General features: G+C 42.5%; 1 protein-coding gene across 1 annotated transcript in view; it reads right to left on the reverse strand.

Annotated features, from left to right (window-relative positions):
- Positions 1 to 6,885: 6,885 nt before the first annotated feature.
- The window catches only part of FAM220A (family with sequence similarity 220 member A), a 28,635-nt gene continuing 16,991 nt past the window's right edge, over positions 6,886 to 18,529 (reverse strand). Inside the window, exons 3-5 of the mRNA XM_084818449.1 lie at positions 12,417 to 12,576; positions 9,503 to 9,683; positions 6,886 to 7,132 (exon numbers count right to left, since the gene is read on the reverse strand). Of these exons, the coding sequence (XP_084674575.1) occupies positions 6,963 to 7,132; positions 9,503 to 9,683; positions 12,417 to 12,576 (511 nt within the window). The 3' untranslated portion in view covers positions 6,886 to 6,962. The remainder of the gene's footprint in view (positions 7,133 to 9,502; positions 9,684 to 12,416; positions 12,577 to 18,529) is intronic.

An 18,529-nucleotide genomic window follows, 5' to 3' on the forward strand; every position in this document is an offset into this window, starting at 1 on the left:
ATTTTTAAGTACTGAAATAAATGCGTCTTCATGTTTGTTTTTAAAAAGTCAGCAGTGATGAGGCCGTGCATATTGCCCTTGGGAGAGGGTTCCAAATGTGTGGGGCCACCACTGACAAAGCCCTATCCCTAGGACCTCCCAGCCTAATGCCTCTTGCTGGTGGGTTGGTGAATAGGGCCTCTGACATTGATCTTAAAACCTGAGCAAGCTTCTACAAGTGTAGGCACTCCTTCAAATAATGTCGTCCCAAACATTTATCCATGCTTAGATAACCTCTCATCTGGATTACTAATGTGTTATATGTGGGGCTGCCTTTGAAAACAGTCCAGAAACTTCAGCTGGCCCAAAACAGGGCAGCAAGATTGTTGACAGGGACTGGCCAACGTGATCGTATTAGGCCAGTACTTTTCCAGCTGCCAGTCCATGTCTGGGCCCGATTCAAAGTGTTGGTATTAATACTCAAAAGCCCTAAACAGCTTGGGGCCAGGTTACCTGAAGGATCATCTCCTCCCAGATGTACCTGCCTGGACCCTAAGATCATCTTCAGGGGTCTTTCTCCAGGAGCCTCTGCCAAAGGAAATTAAGAGGGCCTTTTCTGCTGTGGCACCCTGGTTGTGGAATGAGCTCCCTAGAGAGGCTCGCCTGGCACCTACACTGTACTCTTTCTGGCACCAGGTGAAGACCTTTTTATTTTCCCAGGAATTTTAGCATTTTAATATTCTAGTCTTTTAGCTTTGCTGTTTTCAATTTGTTACTGTATTTAAAACTCTGAATTGCTGCTAGGTTTTATGCTGGCTGTACTTTTATACTGTAGTTTTAATGCTTTTATATTTTATATTGTTTTATGCTGTACTTGTGGTTTTAATTTTTGTGAACCTCCCAGAGAGCTTCAGCTGTTGGGCGGTATAGAAATGTAATAAATAAAATAAATTTAGGGCTTTAAAGGCCCAAAGCAGCAATACGGGTCCTTCACAGCCCCCCACCAAGCTGCTTCAAGGCTAGCTAACTGTAGCTACAAATTATTTCTCTGTCCAAATTCAAAACTGCTTCTATCTTTCTGTTCCACCTCAATGCCCCCATTGCCCCAAATGCTCACAGGTGTCACATCCCAAAGGCTGGATAGTGATTCCAGGCCATTAAGGACCAATAAAGCCTTTTTGTTGTGTCTCCAATCACCCATCAAGCCTGTCAGGCAAAACACTAGCAATAGTCTCATTAATGCTGATTGAGACAGTCAAACTCATAACACCATAAAAGAACAAGCTTTCATTAATTAGCCAGATGTCTCCCTGTTAAGAGGAAGGATATTGACATTTTAACAAGCCTTCCTTTGTACACTGTTGCAGAGAACAAATACAACTTTTTAGGATGGATTTTCCAAAGCAATATTAAAGTATAAACATAAAATATACATGTTGTTGAGTTGCTGCTTCATAATGGTGATGTGGATCCAGGGCTTAGTTTCCAGCAAACATTTGAAGTAATACTGAAAGATCATTAAGGATCCACAAAGGGAATAAAACATTAATTCATAGCACTGAATTGCATAACAAACTCAGTAAGACCTATGTAGGAGCAATGCTGTATCCTAAACCTGAATTTTAAATAAGAAACTGGGAGACAGCCCCTCTGTTCTCCTATTTCTAAATGTTGTTTTGGAAGGGAAAGTCTTGCTTAACCATCCTGGCATTTCAGAAGACAAAGAAAGAATTTTGGAGTGGGAAAAAACGAAAGAGAGGAATTTTTCCCAGGAAGTGGTGGATATACAGGAATCAAATAAATACCTGATGAAATTCCAGTGTGGTTTATGGTGCTAGAGCCGAGATGGATCTGGCACTTTACTGTTCCTTTGTGGCCAGAACAAGATTTATACAATCATCAGTGGAGGAAAACAATCCACTACACAGCAGCTGAATCTGTTATTTAGCATGAGGGATACTAACTGCTCCATGGATGCTCCACTGTTAACCTAATCATGAGAAAATTGCCCATTTCCCTACTACAATACAACATCCAGTCCAAATAGGTATGCACACAATCCTGTAAATTGGACAAAGCACATACAGCTGCTATGTACTTCACTGTTGTTTCCCAGCTTCCATGTCGATTCCTCCTCTTCCAAAAGGCACAAACCCAAATAAGGTTTGATTCTTTCCTTGCTTGTGGACACAAATGCACTCTAATATGGGAGCACTGGAAGGAAGAGGTGACCAGATACACATATGTCGCAATGGCATTGACAAACAATATCCCTTGAGTGATGCAGAATAACCATCCTGCAGTGCAGATGTTAAACATTGCACAAACATTACAATTGCTTTCCCCATTATCCAGACTTTTGCAAGGTTAACAAGCAACTTACCTTGTATCCAGGGCTCTATCTTGAAGATCTCTGAACATTATTGATTGACATGATGAAGGACAAAAAATTGGCTCAATTCAGGCAGATAGCATGCCAAACCATAGTTTGCAAAAACCATAGTTTATAGCCCAAACCATGGGTTGAGCTTCTAAGTGAACAAGCAAACCATGGTTTCTCACTGCTTGTCTGCTTTCATCTTCCATCTGCTCAGGACTTTTACTTCTATGGTGCAGGAGCAACCCGAAGTGGAGTGATGGCTACAACTATAGTTTGTCAGTTCAGATATCGTGCCAAATTATAGTTAGGTTGGCAAACCATGGGTTGTACTACTTCAAACCTGGTTTCTGACTGGTTTGCTGGCTGGTTCAGACATCACTCCAAGCCATCAAAAGGCTTTCTTAACAATGATTTGGCATGATGTCTGAGCAGAGGGACCATATTTGTTTTGAAAGACTACTATAATGAGAGGGCAGTATATGCCCTGCAGGCTGTTTTGTGGTCCTGAGGCTCTTTGGTGTAGGTTGCTTGATACATTTGAAAGGTAATCTGTGCATTTCCAATGGATTATTACCTATTAAAGAAATCATAGTTGATTAATCAATAATTGACTAAAACTCGTATGATTAATCAGTTAAATCTGCACCCACTTGCATTTGAGAAAAAACAGTAGTTCTAAGAAAAAGCCTCTGGGGTTGTATCCAATGTTAGCCTGGATGAGGGCGAACATGCTGAGGTTAAACCAAGATAAGACAGATGTGTAATTGGTCAGTAGAAAGCCTGACGCCGGGATGGGGATTCAACCTGTTCCAGAAAAGGTTGCGCTCCCCCTGAAGGATCAGCTCCATCGCTACAGAGTGCCCTTTGATCCTACACTATCCCTGGAGCTTCAGGTGGTGGCAGTGGCAAGGAGTGTGTTTACAGTTACACTTGGGGCGCCACCTGTGACCCTTCCTGCGTTGGACAGACTTGGTTCTTTGGTTTCATCAGGTTTAGACTATTGCAGTGCACTCTTGGGGCCGCGGTGGCTTGGGGCTATCCCCTCAAGAGTGTCTGGAAGCTCCAGTTGGTGCAAAATGTGGCAGGAAGGCTGTTAACAAGTACACAGTATCAGGATCTTATTATACCTGTCCTGGTTGCCAATTGCTTTCCAGGCACAATTCAAGGTTCTAACCTGTAAAGTCCTAAACAGCTTAGGATCTAGATATCTAAGAGACTATGTGTCTCACTATGAATCTGCCCAGGTATTAAGATCTGCAGGAGAGTGTCTTTTGAGGGTGCCATTACCTGCAGAAGCCTGATTGTTGGGCATGTGCAAGAAAGAGGGCTTTCTCCTGTGTTGACTCCAAACTATGGAATGCCCTCCCTCAAGAATTTCGATTGGCCCCTACTCTCTTGGCCTTTAGAAAGGATGGAAAGATGCATCTTTTCAGTTTAGCCTTTTAAAATGTGTAGTTTTTAATGCTTTTACCGATTCTAATGTTCTCGTTTTTATTGTTGCAAGGTTTAATTGTTTTAAATTGTTGTGCACTGCCTTGATGGCTTTTTGGCAGATAAGGCGGTATATAAACACATGTTTATATATTGCCATATGTTTTTAATCAATTAAGGGCGCAATCCTATGAGGGTTTGGATAGAAAAAAGTCCTACAACTCTTTGCATTCCCCAGCCAGCATGGCTGGCTGGGGAATGCTGGGAGTTGTATAACTTCTCCCCATAAACATAGGACTGTTGGACTGCACCCTAAGGGCACAATCCTATGGGGATAGGCAGCTGCCTCTGAACTCGGAGGCAACTGCCTATCCAGTGCAAGGTGGGCAGAGCGCAGAGGGAATCTTCTCCTCTGTGCTCCGGCCACCCTGCATTCGCAGCTAGACAGCCGATTTCAGTTGTCTAGCTGTGGAACTTCGGAGCGGGGGGTGGAGGAGGAGACTGGACGACACATAGAAAGCGTCGTACCGGCACTTCCACACTCCACACCCCAGGAATGCCCCCCTTTGCCCCGTTCCATGCTGCTCTTCCAAGTGCGGAGCCCAGGGACAATTCGCGCTGCTTACAAGGTGGTGAAAGTGGGGCAGGGAAGCGGCTTTCTGGGAATTGACCTCGGAGCGTGGGCTCCAAGGTCAGTTCCCCAAAACCGAACAATCCTATGGCCGTCTAGCCAGTGTCTAGCAGCCTTGGATTGCGTCCTAAGCGAACTGATTCCTCAACTAAATATTGCAATCCTGATTTCTAGACTTTGCGACTACAAAGAGGTGTTTCAAAATGTGACAGTATAGTAAGAGGCTCAAAAAGTCTTTCCCGACCTCTCTCAGCTTTTAAGCCCATGGCATGATTTTTTAATGGCTGACTCACCATCTGCTGAGGTTAACAACTGGAGAATCATGTGACAATATTGGAACATTATCTACTTCTTGTGGCTTCGCAGCCTCTCTCTTCCTGTAAACGCTACTCACACTATGTTAACTGCACCTCATTGAAGCACATAAGAAAGCTCTGATCTTCTGAGCTGATTCTGACACTGTTCAACCACTGCTATCCTCCCGCAAACAAGTGCTGTTTTTCAATTATTCCAAAACTCGCTAAGTGCCCATCAACAGTGATGCAGCTAGGGCTGGGCCTTGGTGACAAAATCCAAGCCTCCCACAGACCAGCCCCCCCCCCATACACAAATGACCATCCAGAAAGCAGCAGGTAACGGGAGCTGCGGCAAACACATCATGTGTCAGCACTTGGACTGCCATGGGTATGTCAGGGCCCATCAGGGCTGAAGCTGCTTGCCACAGCATCTTTATTTTTAAACATTTTCGAGTTAGGGAGCAGCTGTGCATAAAGGCATTCATATTATTATTACTATTATTATTATTAATTTTTAAATTTTTCTAGTTGACATTGTTTTGAGGTAGGGTTTAGATGTAGCTGTGTGTGTTGGGATTCCACTTGTGGAAGGCTCAATTTGGGCTGCAGCTTGGACCTTGGTCTCTAAGGTGGGATGTAGGGAACAAAAGAAGTGCCTCTGAGAATGTGCAAACTGCTTCTGCCTCATCACTGACTGTAGCCAGCACAAAGGGATTTCTCTGCTTTCCTTGCAAGGGATTTATTGAGAAGATGGTGGTGGTGCTGTGAAGGGGCTCATGGCCCTCTCTTTTAGGGATGTATGGACTGTGTAAAATCCACTCCGTCTGTGTTTCGCGGATTGTCAGGTGCCTTTTGTTTCGTTGTCCGCTCACAGGCGGATGCGAATTTTTTTTCGTCATGCAGAAAATACATAATTACAAAAGTATTTATGTAAGTATTTACATAATTTACCTTCGTACATAACATTTAGTATATTGTCCCGCATTCCATTCAACGTTTCCTCAGCAGAAACTTAAATATTTTCTTACAGATTTACATGCTCAAATTTCGGGAAAGTAAAAAAATCATTCGAGAAAGTCCATGGACACCACGTGGCCTGAGGGGGTTACACTGCAGCGGATTCCGCAGGTTGGATTCTTAGAAATCTGAGCTCATTTTAGCCCGTCTCGAATTTCTCCAGCATCCCTACTCTTTTGGTGGGAGGGTTGAAGATGGTTATAGAGGTGTGTGTCCCCTGAATGACACAGAGTTGCCATTTGTTTGAAATTGTATAATTAGGCCTCTATCAAAAGAGGTGGAAGCCAATGTACTTTAACTGAAAGCTGTTTTTAGTGACTCACTGGAGTACACACTCAAGCCATATCAGGTTTTTAGGTTTTAGGGAAAACCTTTTCCTCTACTACCTTAAGGACTAGAAAATGTGTTTTCAATTAAGAACACCCAAATTGTGATCAAATGTGCTTGGTTCTATTTCTGAAATATACATATATATATATATATATACATACACGCACGCACGCACACATATACACATTACATGCTCTGCAATCCAACTTTGGCTGTCTGTGCCTTCTCCCTTTGCGACTGAATTTTGCATTGAAAAAAATGTGTATGAATAGTTAAACCTCAGCACCCTGTATATGTTTAAGGAAACTGCAACGAAAAAGTAATCCAGTTGCTGCTTGCTACTGTTGCTTACTGCCTGTCTGCCTGCCTTAATTTAATATTTATGTATGGGGTGGTAAAAAGAAAAGAAAGCCTAACCACAAATTAATAGTTTTCAAAATTAAAATTAATTTCCCCTTCTGTGGTGTAGGCTCAAAGCAACCTTTTCCCCATTTTTCAGAAAAATATGTTTCGTATGGAAGTTTTAGTGTGAAATATATCATTATTTTTCTTTCAGAGATCTTAACATATGAGACACAGTTTGCCCACCTAGAAATATACTTTGCCCCTTCTGTTCCCCCACCCCCCGAATTTTTTTTTCTGGTGCTGCCACTGGTCATAAAGCCAGGAAGACAATAAAATCAGCAAGCAGCCTCAGAGATAGATAGATAGATGGATGGATGGATGGATGGATGGATGGATGCCCATTTATATGTCAAGGAATGCCACTGGAAAATAATACCACGTTTCTATTGAAGAAAGCACCAGAACATCCCAAATTTAGGCAGGAAATGCTTTAATACAAAAATCAGAGTAGGTGCATTTCAAATCTCTAGGGAATCTTCTTCAACAAGCTGGATCAGGAAAACATTTTATTTTCAAGCTTAAATTTCTTTACATGCATTTTTATAAGGCCAGTTATAGTTTCATTCCCAAACATTTCGGCAAGTTGCAAAGGCGTCAGCCCTCCCATGGGATTTTCTACATCAGCGGAGGCATTCAGCAATAAATAGCAAATTCCTAGATGCCCTGAATAAGTTAAAAAAGAAGTAAAGATTTGTTTGGGTATAGAATATCTTTTTTACAGACGTATGAAGCTGCCTCATACTGGGTCAGACCACTTGTCCATCTAGCCCAGGACTGTCTAACCGCCGCTGGCTCTTTTGAGCAGAGGTGGGCAGAAGTCAGGGTGGCGGGATCTACTTTGGACAGAGCCAGTTACCTACGGCATCCCATGAGACATCCATGTGAATAAACTGCATATACAAATACAACGACATCTGAGTTGCTATAGATCATACATTACATCATAAACCTCTAAAATCAGCCAGCAGAGACCTGAACAAAGTCAACCAATGTATACTCACATTTTGCCAGTGAGGAACATTGAGGCTCAGAGATAATCACCTGCTTTTTCCCCTTGAAATGTCTCTTGCTATTGTTAAATCGTTGGAAGTGAAACACGCTTGCCAATATACCACAAATAAACCAGAGATCTACCAATAAATCTTCTGCCCACCACTGCTCTAGTGTCTCAGGTTGAGGTCTTAATCTAATCACCTTGGTTTGGTTTTGTTTTTTAAAACTGGATATTAACCTAGCATCTTTAATTCGACCAAACATAGCATCTTCTGCTTCTAAAGCATATGCTCTGCAACTAAGCCGTCCCTACCTATAAAAATCAACTTTTATAGTTTTGTGAAAACAAACAATTAGGCAATGTTGCTCTTCATCTACATTTCATCATGAACACTGCTACGTAGCTCAGGTCTTAGGTCCTTCATTCAGATTTTCCAAAGTTTTAGATTTTATCTATTGAGCTACTCAGGTTTAGCAAAATGTCTTAATAACCTCCTAACTAGTTTAGCAACAAATGTGTAGATTAGAATTTACTGAACAGAATATTTTAAATGTTCCATACAGACTTAAAACAAGGCAATAGTTTATTGCATTTTATCAATAATTCAGGTACAACTAAATGTACCTAAATGTACATACAACTCTTAAAAATCTATTCTGGCTTTATTGTCTTTACATTTCATTACAGGTTAAACAGTAGGATTTGAAGATCAGTGCAAGGGAAAGACTAGATAGTCTGGATTTTCAAAAACTGGGAGGTAGCTATGATAGAGAATACAGCATACATAACCACTCTACATGTCAAACAGGTAAGCCTACAAGTATTTGGTATTTGTTTAACTACCAACACGCTTGACTTTGCCTTCTCCTCACAGCTGAATGATAAAGGAACCCAACGCTGAGAGCAGATACACATGAAACCCTTTGAAATGGTTTCACTACAGTGGAGATCCCAACATAGCTATGTACCTACTCTAAAGAGTATATTTAGCACTATAATTTATCCCTGTCTCCTTCCTCGGTTTTCCAAAGGAAAACTGCCATCTCCATCCCCACCCCAAAACTGGCTATTTACCCCATTGGGGAAAAACTTACAGGTTACAGTACGCATATGTTTTCCTTCAGATGAAATAGGAGCATAATTCTTATCAGGAAAATGGCATAAAGCAGTGCTGAAGAACCTTTTTCAGCCTGAGGGCCAAATTCCATTTCAGAGAAGCTCTCGGGGGCCACATTCCAGTGGTAAGTGGGGCAAAATGGGCAGTGCCAAAAAAAACAGAAGTGCCCCAGAACACCAGCATATTTTAGCTTAAAGCTCTTACTGTCAATAACTAAACCTTAGGAGAGCCATTTAAACCTTTTTAAATGGGGGGGGGGGGCTCCACAACAGCCAGAAAGTCATCAAATGATTGATGGTTCGGCCAAAGGGAGTTGGGCCTGAGGAAGTGGATGTAGTCTTCCAGAGGTCTGGCTTGCAGGCCTGAGGTTCTGCACCCGTGGCAAAGAAAGGTTACATTCCAGTATTCCAGCACCATGGCCCCAGTCAAAATCACACACTCATGAACATTGGGCTGCTTTTATCCGATCACAGATCATCACTGACTTTTTATATCCGACCCTAACAAAGAGTGGCAAAGCGCCTATATGCTCCTTTCTTACTGAAAAACTACTGCTTAATATTTAGGATCCAATCCTATACATGTTTAGACAGAAATCAGTCCTACACATCTCAGCATTCCTCAGCCAGCCATGCCGGGAGTTATAGGATGTCTGTTTTCTGTCTAAACATGCGTAGGATTGTGCCTTTATTTATTTAAAATATTTCTAGCTCACCTTTCTACCTGACAGCAGGCCTTCAAGGTGACTCAGGGTAAATGAGAATGAATTTGTAATAATATATACTAAGATCCCTTTCAAAAGCCATGGTGGTTTATGAAGTCTCGGTGGAGACAACGACAGAAAGTGTCCACTCCCCAGTACTATATATGGAACTATTGCAAAATCAAAACTTCTCCCAGACAAAAAGGACCAAAATGTTACCATAAGCAATAGCGAGATGTAGAGCGGTTGCGCCATCACACTGTGGATTTGGGACATTCACATTAATTCCAGGGTAATGCAAGAGCAAAGACACAAGATGCATCTTCCCAGTGTTTACTGCAGCGTGAAGTGGTGTGTTTCCATTTTCTGCTACTTGGTTTACATCAGGTACTGGAAGTGTCTGGGGGAAAAAAAGAGAGAAAAAGAAATCAGCAGGAAATACTGTTCATCCACCAAAGCAGATTTATATTAAGGTCAAGCTAGAATAGTATCAAAAAGGCAGCACTATGTATGCTATCCTATATTCATTTCCTTTATTACATTTCATTACCACCCAATAGCCAAAGCTCTCTGGGAGGTTTACAAGTATTGAAACCATAAAAATACCATAATAAAACCATTAACAAAAATATAAAAACAATTTTAAACCATCAGCATTAAACATCTCAGGCCCCATTAAAAAGCCCTATCATATGCTGTCAAATGCCTGGGAGTAGAGGAAACTCTTGATCTGGCGCCAAACAGATGGCAATGTTGGTGCCAGGCAGACCTCACTGGTGAGAGCATTCCACAGTTGGGAGGCTACCACCAAGAAGGCACTCTCCCTTGTTGCCATCCTCTGAACCTCCCTTGGAGGAGGAACTCGGAAGAGGGCCTCAGATGAAGATCGTAGCGTACAGGTAGATTCATGCTTCAACAAAGGATCTTCAAAAGGAAACTCCTTTGCTGAACTATAACTTACCAGTAAGTTGGATTCTACTCAATTAGGCCTGAAGCAAAGCAGCGGTTTCTTCTCCTACTTAAGAAAGTTAATTAAGATAGCAATTAATTAAGGGCACAATCCTATGCATGTTCAGACAGAAAAATGTCCTACAACTTCAGACACCCCCCAACCAGCCATACTGGGAGTTGACGGTCTTTTTCTGTCTAAAACATGCACAGTATTGCATCCTACGTTAATTAAAATAGCAAAGCTAGGAAGATAGTGTTTTTACCTATCGTTGCTGTTGTGGATGGTTTATTTTGTATACATTTCAGCTTCACAATATAATTGTCACAGAAGGCACCTACTTGCATTCCCACTGTTTACAATATTTTTTTATGTATGAATATCAGTTGAGGATAACACTTCATGCATTTGTTCATCTTTAAGTGACACAAGACTCTTGGATGTTCAGATTTCAGAGGTGGCTTATATGCTAATTCCACACATACACTGGCTGAAAGTTGCACACGCACACCAAAACATCTGGTACCACTCACGTATCCAGACTGCTCCAGTGCCTAGATGGTCTTTTAACTAATTCCACTAAATTAAAAGATGGCCATACATCAACTCTGAAAGATGGTGAGCAATTTGGAGCAAATTGCAATTAGGCAAAGAGGCGGTTTGTACATCACAACAACCCATCGTGGCTTAATTTACCCGTGGGGGGCTGTTGCGTTGTGGTGGCCACCCGCGGGGCACCAGGCTTGATGTGGCTTGGCATGTCGTGCAAACCCAAGCAGCAGGGGTTGTTTTGAGGGTTAAACAAGCCTCAAATCACCCTAAAACAACCCTAAAGCAAAACACGGCAGCCCCCAGGTAAATTAAGTCACAATGGGTTGTCGTGTCGTGCAAAGCTTTAATAGACAAAAATCTGATTGTGAGCTAATCTAATGAAGTGGATAGAGGGCCAGGCTTTAGGGAACTTGGGTCCAAACCTTTTGCTTAACTCTAAGGCTTGCTATGTAATCTTTCCCATTTGTTATCTTTTAGCTGAACTGACTCCACAAGGTTGTTGTGAGGATAAAATGTGAGGAAACCCACATACACTGTCCTGGGCCCCATCTACACTGGGCTTTTACTCCGGGGCGGGTGTGAGTTGAGATCCCTCATGATAGATGACACAGTCGCAACTTCACAGCCATCCGTGATTTTTGCCCAGAAAAAGCGGAGTTCCAAGGGGTCGTTTTAATACAGTTTTTTGGGTTTGCTGTGGGTTCCTGCGTGGTTGCGGGCCGTCTGTTCCTTCCCTGAACTGACTTCTCATCTTACAGTGGGAGTGTTGTAGGCGTGCGTAGTGCCTGCGTCACTCTGTGATGCCCCTTTGCTCCTCCATCCCTTCGCAGCTGCGCAGTTACAGAGGCACAGAGGGGCGTTTTCATTTATTTAATCACACTTTTGCACATTTTTGCAGCTTCATATCTTTGCAACAGTTGCTTTTGGACTCAGTACCCAAGGGCTGGGGAGGGTCTTGGGGGAGGAACCACATCACTCCGGGCACCATTTCGGAGTGATGGCTAGGCACGTTTGTGAGTGCAAACCATCGCGAGAGTCTCAGGCTGGGGAACTGACAAACTGATGGTGCAGAAATGAAGGAGCACAAAACACTCAATTTTTACCTAAAACAGGGTCCGAGAGACACAGAAGAGCCCCTCAAATATAAAACAGCCACTGAGGTGTTGCACCCCTACACTCATGGGACTGCACAGCTGCACATTTCAGTATAATGGCAAAAAAAGAGGGCACAGCGAGTCTCTTAGGCAAGCACATAGTACATTGACAGTGTATCGCAGGGCATGGTGATTCGAAGCTGCATTGTTGCGCAGTTGAGACGGGGTGGGGGGTCAAAGCAGTGCCATGTAATTGGGCCCTGGACTACTTGAAGAAAGGTTGGGATATAAGTATAACAATTAAAAAATAATTCTAAAGGTTTGAAAGTGATGTTCACAATCCAATTTACACCTAATAACCAAATAAATTTATAGTGTAATCTTGTGCATGTCTAAGTTTCATCGTGTTCCATGGAGCATACTCCCAATTAAATGTGCATAGGATTTCAGCCTTAACATCTTTCATATATTCTAGTTTATAATAATATTTTCAGAAATCTAAAAGAATCAATGCAGTGAAATCTTCTACCCAACTGACCATTTCAAGGAAATAGTCCAAAATCTTAGACTGATCATATATAGTGGCTAAAAATAAAAGATTTCTGTTCTTTTCATCAGCAACACCAAGATCAAGCTTCTGGTTTCTAACAAGATAATCCAAGACATCCACATATCCCAACTGAACAGTGTGTAGAGCTCTGAGGAGGAGAAAAGCAAATATGTTAATAGTTAACACCGCCTGGAAAAGGATGCAAAAAAAAGAAAAGAAGAAGACTATTTTGATCATTTATGTTTCTAAGGAGACTAATCAGCAATTGTTATTTACAATCTATATGCAGGATCCAAAGAACGATGTATTTATTTCTCTACTGTTTCTTTATTATATTTATAAACTACCCTTCATCAAAAGGTATCAGGATGCTGAATAATAAATATAACCAAAGACGTTCATACAAACACAAACTGCAATAAAAACAATAAAATACAATCATGAAACGTAATTAAAAGGCAGTAAAAACACAGTAGGGTCATTGACCAATGCCTGGGCAAACAAAATTTTTTTGACCTGGTGATGAAATGATTGCAAGGTTGGCGCCAGTCACATCTCAGCGTGGAGGGTGATCCAAAAACTGGGCACACATTCAAAAGGAAGAGTGTTTGCCCTAATTGTCACATAATGTGTAGCAGGTACTTTGAGAAGAGCCTCCCCTGCAATTCTTAAGACATGGGCAGACTGGTTTAGGGAGAGGTGTTCCTTCAGGTGTTTGGGTCCGAAGCCCAGAAGCAAATAGGCAACCATTAAAGCTCCCTTAGAATCAGTGTGATATGATCCCATCTGGCCTCACCTATTAATATTCTAGCAGCTGCATTCTGCACTTGCTGAAGCTTCCAGGTTGTCTTCAAGGGCAGCCCCACACACAATGCATTACAGTAGTCCATTTGGGAGGTTACCAGATCACAGTCTGCCATGGCAAGATTATCCCTATCCAGGAATGTCCATAGTTGCTGAACTACCCAAAGCTGGTAAAAAGCACTCTGAACCGATGAGTCCACCTCCAGTGACAAAACTGGATCCAGGAGTACCCCCCCGAAGCTGCACATCTGATCTATCAAGGGGACCGTGACTGCATCTTGAACAGGCTGCATGCAAAATTTCCCAGTCATGAGAATGGCCTACCCACAGGGCCTCCGTCTTGTCAGGATGTATCATATGGATCCAGACCATTACTGTCTAGTTCCACACATTCAAAATGATCTTCAGTTGCGTCTGTACAGTTTCTCCCAAAGTCTTTCTCCTCTAGGAAAATTTCAGCAGCTGTTTGTAACGTGGCATGGGAGTTTGCTGTCCAAAACAGAAAAGAAAAAAAAATGCCAACAGGATGTAGATCTCTCTGGATCTTGGCCAAAGGGGTTTTCCAAAGCAAAAATAAAAAGCTACCATCTAATGGTCTGAAACACCCAATCCCTACTTTCAGCAGTGACTCTGGTGCCAAGCACCGTTTGTCTTTGAAATCAACCACATATTAACAAAGAAACCCTGTCCTAATTATTTATTTATATGCTGCCACTTCACAACAAAAAACACCAACATATTCCCAAGTTGGTTCGCAGACACAGCAGTTTTACAGCTTAAGAAAAAAAAAGATAAAGCAATCTAAAACAGTTGGCACTGGGAGGTTTTGATTAGCAGGGATGGTGACATCATCTGCCACCCCCTCTTCTGACAGTCTCCCCTTTGTTATTGTTTTAGAAAGCTTTAGATGGCCATGATTTGGCCGAAATTGGAGTCGGGGGATGCAAGTCTTGTTGATTTCATTAATAGCCCTCCTTTCATTAATTTGCCTTCATAATTAGAGCCCTGACATCATGCATAGCCTTCACGTGGTAAATGGGTCAATGGTGCCTGCAGTTTTCCCAGTGTTTATTTTTTATTTTATTTTTTTATTTATTAAATTTCTGAATCGCCCATCTGGCCGGTCACCCAGCCACTCTGGGTGATGTACAACAGTACAATGTAAAACAGTGAAATTACACATTAAAACATCATTTAAAAATACCCTAACCCACCCCAAATGCCTGCCTGAACAACCAAGTTTTCAATGAGTGGTGGAAGCTCATTAAAGAGGGGGCATGGCAGAGTTCCCTAGGGAGGGAGTTCCACAGAGTGGGGGCCACCACAGAGAAGGCCCTCTCCCTCGTCCTCACCCGCCTAGCTGTCCTGGCTGATGGGACAGAGAGAAGGCCATCCAAGGCTGATCTTGTTGAGCGGCCTGTCTGGTGTTGCTGGAGGCGCTCTTTGAGATGGGGCGGAACCATATAGGGTTTTAAAGGTCAAAACCAATACCTTGAATTTGCCCTGGAAAACAACTGGTAGCCAGTGAAGCTCCTTCAGCTCCGGAGTGATGTGATCACGCCGGCAGCTGCCTTTAATCAGGCGAGCCACCGTGTTCTGCACCAGCTGCAGCTTCCGAACCGTCTTCAAGGGTAACCCCACGTAGAGCGCATTACAGTAGTCTAGACAAGAGGAGACCAGGGCATGTACTACCGATGGGAGCAGATGATCAGGATATCAAATCACCGGTTGTACTTTTATGAATCCCCAGGGGAACATGTGAGCACATGCACACACATGAAGAGGATGAAGTCCATTGTTCAGATCTACTGGGGCCAAGTTTGAGGGAACCTTTGACACTGGTGCCCTTCTCGCCACCACCGCACTACCTATGGCAATACCCCATGAAGGGTGGCCATGACAAGTACCAGAATGGCACTCCCATCAGTGCTGTGCAGCTTGGAGCATCATTTAAACATTTCCTACAGTGCTCCAGAGCACCCCCAATGGAGCTCATTCTAGGGCATTGTGGGAAATTTAAATGATGCTACAATCCAGGAGACTGTAGGAAACTTAAAAGGCAATCCCAAATCTCCTAGCAGTTATTGGAGCATCTAAAAAGGTAGTCCCAGGGCAGGCGTCAGTGATGGGTTCTACTGCTATTTCTTAGAGCTTTGCATAACTATTAAGATCTAGTTCTATAATTCAGTATTTGATCTTGGATTTGAGAAGCCGCCTTAAGTGCTGTTTTTTCCTGGCAGAATGGTGGGGTACAAATCAAATAAGTCATTTTAATAGCAATTGGGAAGATTTCCATTTAAGCCTTAAACATCTTGGACGTGCTTTAACCCTTGCTCCTCTCCTCTCCTCCCCCCATCCCCACAAGTTGTCCACTTTTTAAAAGGCGGCCAACAAAATATTCTTTTCAAACCAAGGTGGAGTGGGTGCCCTTTTCTGTGGATACATAGACAAGATTTCTCCTTGATTTTGTTTCCAGGTTAGGAATGTGTGAGAACATCAAGGCTACCATTTACTGGTTGGAGTTACTTGTGGTATACATGTCTGCTCACTAAAGGCTGAGCTAGATGTAAAGGCAGCAGATCTGTGTGCAGAAAGGGGCTCCAAGACAGAAATATTATCCCTCCAATTTATTATATTTATAACAAGCAGTTGGTTCTTTGTGAACACAGTTCATGGCAAAAAATCAAATCTAATGAAAGGCTGAACTTAGCTAGCTGCGTTTATTGAAACATTCAAAGGTTTACATTTTTTATCTTTACAAAACTTCCTTAAATACAATGTTCTTGGTGTAAACTAAACTTTGACTAGGTTACTTTTAACTGTAGGTGTCTCTTAATCCCTTCATGATTTATTTACAGACTGTATGATACTGGCATATCATTGTACTTTGGCCTCCACCTGTGTTTATAAAGGTGTGCAGAGACTTTTCTTGTGTTCGTATTTCATTTTGCTCGAATTTGCAATTAATCATGTTTGTTTAATTATACTTGACATTTTTTGATATTAAAAATAAATCTTTATAGTACATTGTTAACAGAAGATAGCCTGATTCTTTAGAAAAAAGTTTAATGGACATAAACTCCCGACTTTGAATTATAGTGATTGTGGAATCTGTATGTCAAGAGCTTTCCAATGAAGTGTGTTTCATGAGGATCGGTCAACAAGAAGGCAGTCAAAAAGGGATAACCAACTCACTCTCGACTTTGAATTATATATATAAGATTTGCTTTACAGCAGGGGTGCAGAATCTCAAGCTCGTGAGCCAAAACTGGCCCTCCCAGTTTCCCCAGACAGCCCTGCCCCCTTCTAAAAAGTTGACATGCCTCTCCTAAGGCTTAGTTACCGACACTAAGAGCTTTAAACCAAAATATGTTGGTGTTTTGGGCCCCACCCCTTTTGCCCTGCCCAGCACTGGAATGTGGCCCCCTGAGAGCTTTTCCGAAATTGAATTCTGCCCTCAGGATGAAAGAGGCTCAACAGCCTTTACAACAAAGATCTGCCAAAGTGGCTTATGACCTCCAAAATTCAACATCAAGGTGCAACAGATTACAAATACAGGTGTTTGGGACAATCTCTGCTGGCAGCTGGCAATATAGTTGAAGCGCCAAGCTCTTTCCTCCACAGAGAGAAGACAAACAGAGTAACAGAGCTATTGAGGGGCTTGCTGATGTAAAGATGCCAAGTTACAGAAGCAGCCCTTCTGTTGATCCGCACCCTGCCACCCCAAGAATGGATTTTTAAAAATTGGATTTAGGTGAGAAAGGGGTTCACACTCCTTGCTCTCCCTCTCATATGGTGCTTCAAATGCTCCTTCCAGCTCCTGACTTTATAGGGAATCTGCAGAACATATCTCAAGTCCTGCTCCTTTACATCTAGCTGCGCTCCAAGAACTAGCTACTGAAATGGTCTCTCTGCACTATATGCTTCGATGAGAAATAGGCGGTTGAACAACCTATCCCTGCAGAACAAGTCTCTTGCATCCAATTGTTTTGGTAGGTCAACATTTAGACGTATTTCATCAAGAGAGATGCAGCTGTTCTTTACCAACGTTCATATTTCAGTTTCAAAAATGAAATCAATTCAGGGAATTGGATTTATTTTTTTTTACGCTCTCCCCATGAAATACACATTAAAATAGTTCTTTTGTAGGTCAATTTACAGGTCTTTTTATTCCATTTTAAGGTGTGCACTTATAACTCTGTGCACGGTAGCAACCCCTCACTTAGTATATTACCAGAGGAGTATCCATTTTAGTTTGTGCAGGAAAAGCAAGAGTCTTGGGGCGCTAGGTTCTTTTTACTTTCAACCATGTGCATCATAGGGATGTAGTTAGGCTGCCTAATGGAATTTACTTTTCGTATAAATAAGTGCAAAGGACTACAAATACCCCGGGGGTAAAACACAGGCGATTGCTAAGGCATAATGTGTGAAGCAAGCTTCGCAACACATGACAGCATTACAGCCTTGGTAAAGGTTTGGCACATTCCAGGATCTCATACACTGGAGCTCCCTCTAGCGCATTTTGCTAAAACGGACCTCTCACACAAAGGAAAGCCATAAATGCATTGTGGTGCTTTCACTAGTACAGACCCCTGCACCTACTTTCTATTTGTATTATTAAATTAAAAGCTCAAGATCTATACCACTCTGTGATCTTTAAAACAGCTATTAAAATTGCCGTACAAATAACACGGGACCTTTTTTATCTGCTTTTTCTCTCTACCACAGGAGTGGGAAACCTCTTTTCACCCGGGGGCCAAAATCGATTTTGGAGAAGCTTTTAGAGCCTCTTTCCAGTGGCGCGTGGGAGTGAAGGCAAAGGGGGCAGGACCAAAGGAAAAAGAGGTGGGGCAACCCCCCCCCCAATGCCGCTTAAAGCTTTTATTGCCTATAACTAAGCCTTATGAGAAGCACTTCAACCTTTTAGAATGAGGAAATAAACTGCACCAAAGCCAGGAAACCACCAAACAATTGGTGGCTGGGGGAAGAGGGGGTGGACCTCTGGGGAACTGCAGAGGCCTGGGCTCAGGACTGGTTAGGCCTCATCTGGAGTACTGTGTCCAGTTCTGGGCACCACACTTTTAAGAAGGATGCAGACAAGCTGGAGAGGGTTCAGAGGAGGGCAATGAAGATGATCAGGGGACTGGAAACAAAGCCCTATGAGGAGAGACTGAAAGAACTGGGCATGTTTAGCCTTGAGAAGAGAAGACTGAGGGGAGAGATGATGGCGCTCTTCAAGGACTTGACAGGTTGTCACAGAGGAAGGCCAGGATCTCTTCTTGATCATCCCAGAGTGC

Source organism: Heloderma suspectum, chromosome 12 (assembly GCF_057233095.1).
Source record: "Heloderma suspectum isolate Gila_16-S chromosome 12, 16-S_ref, whole genome shotgun sequence".
NCBI classification, from domain to species: Eukaryota; Metazoa; Chordata; class Lepidosauria; order Squamata; family Helodermatidae; genus Heloderma; species Heloderma suspectum.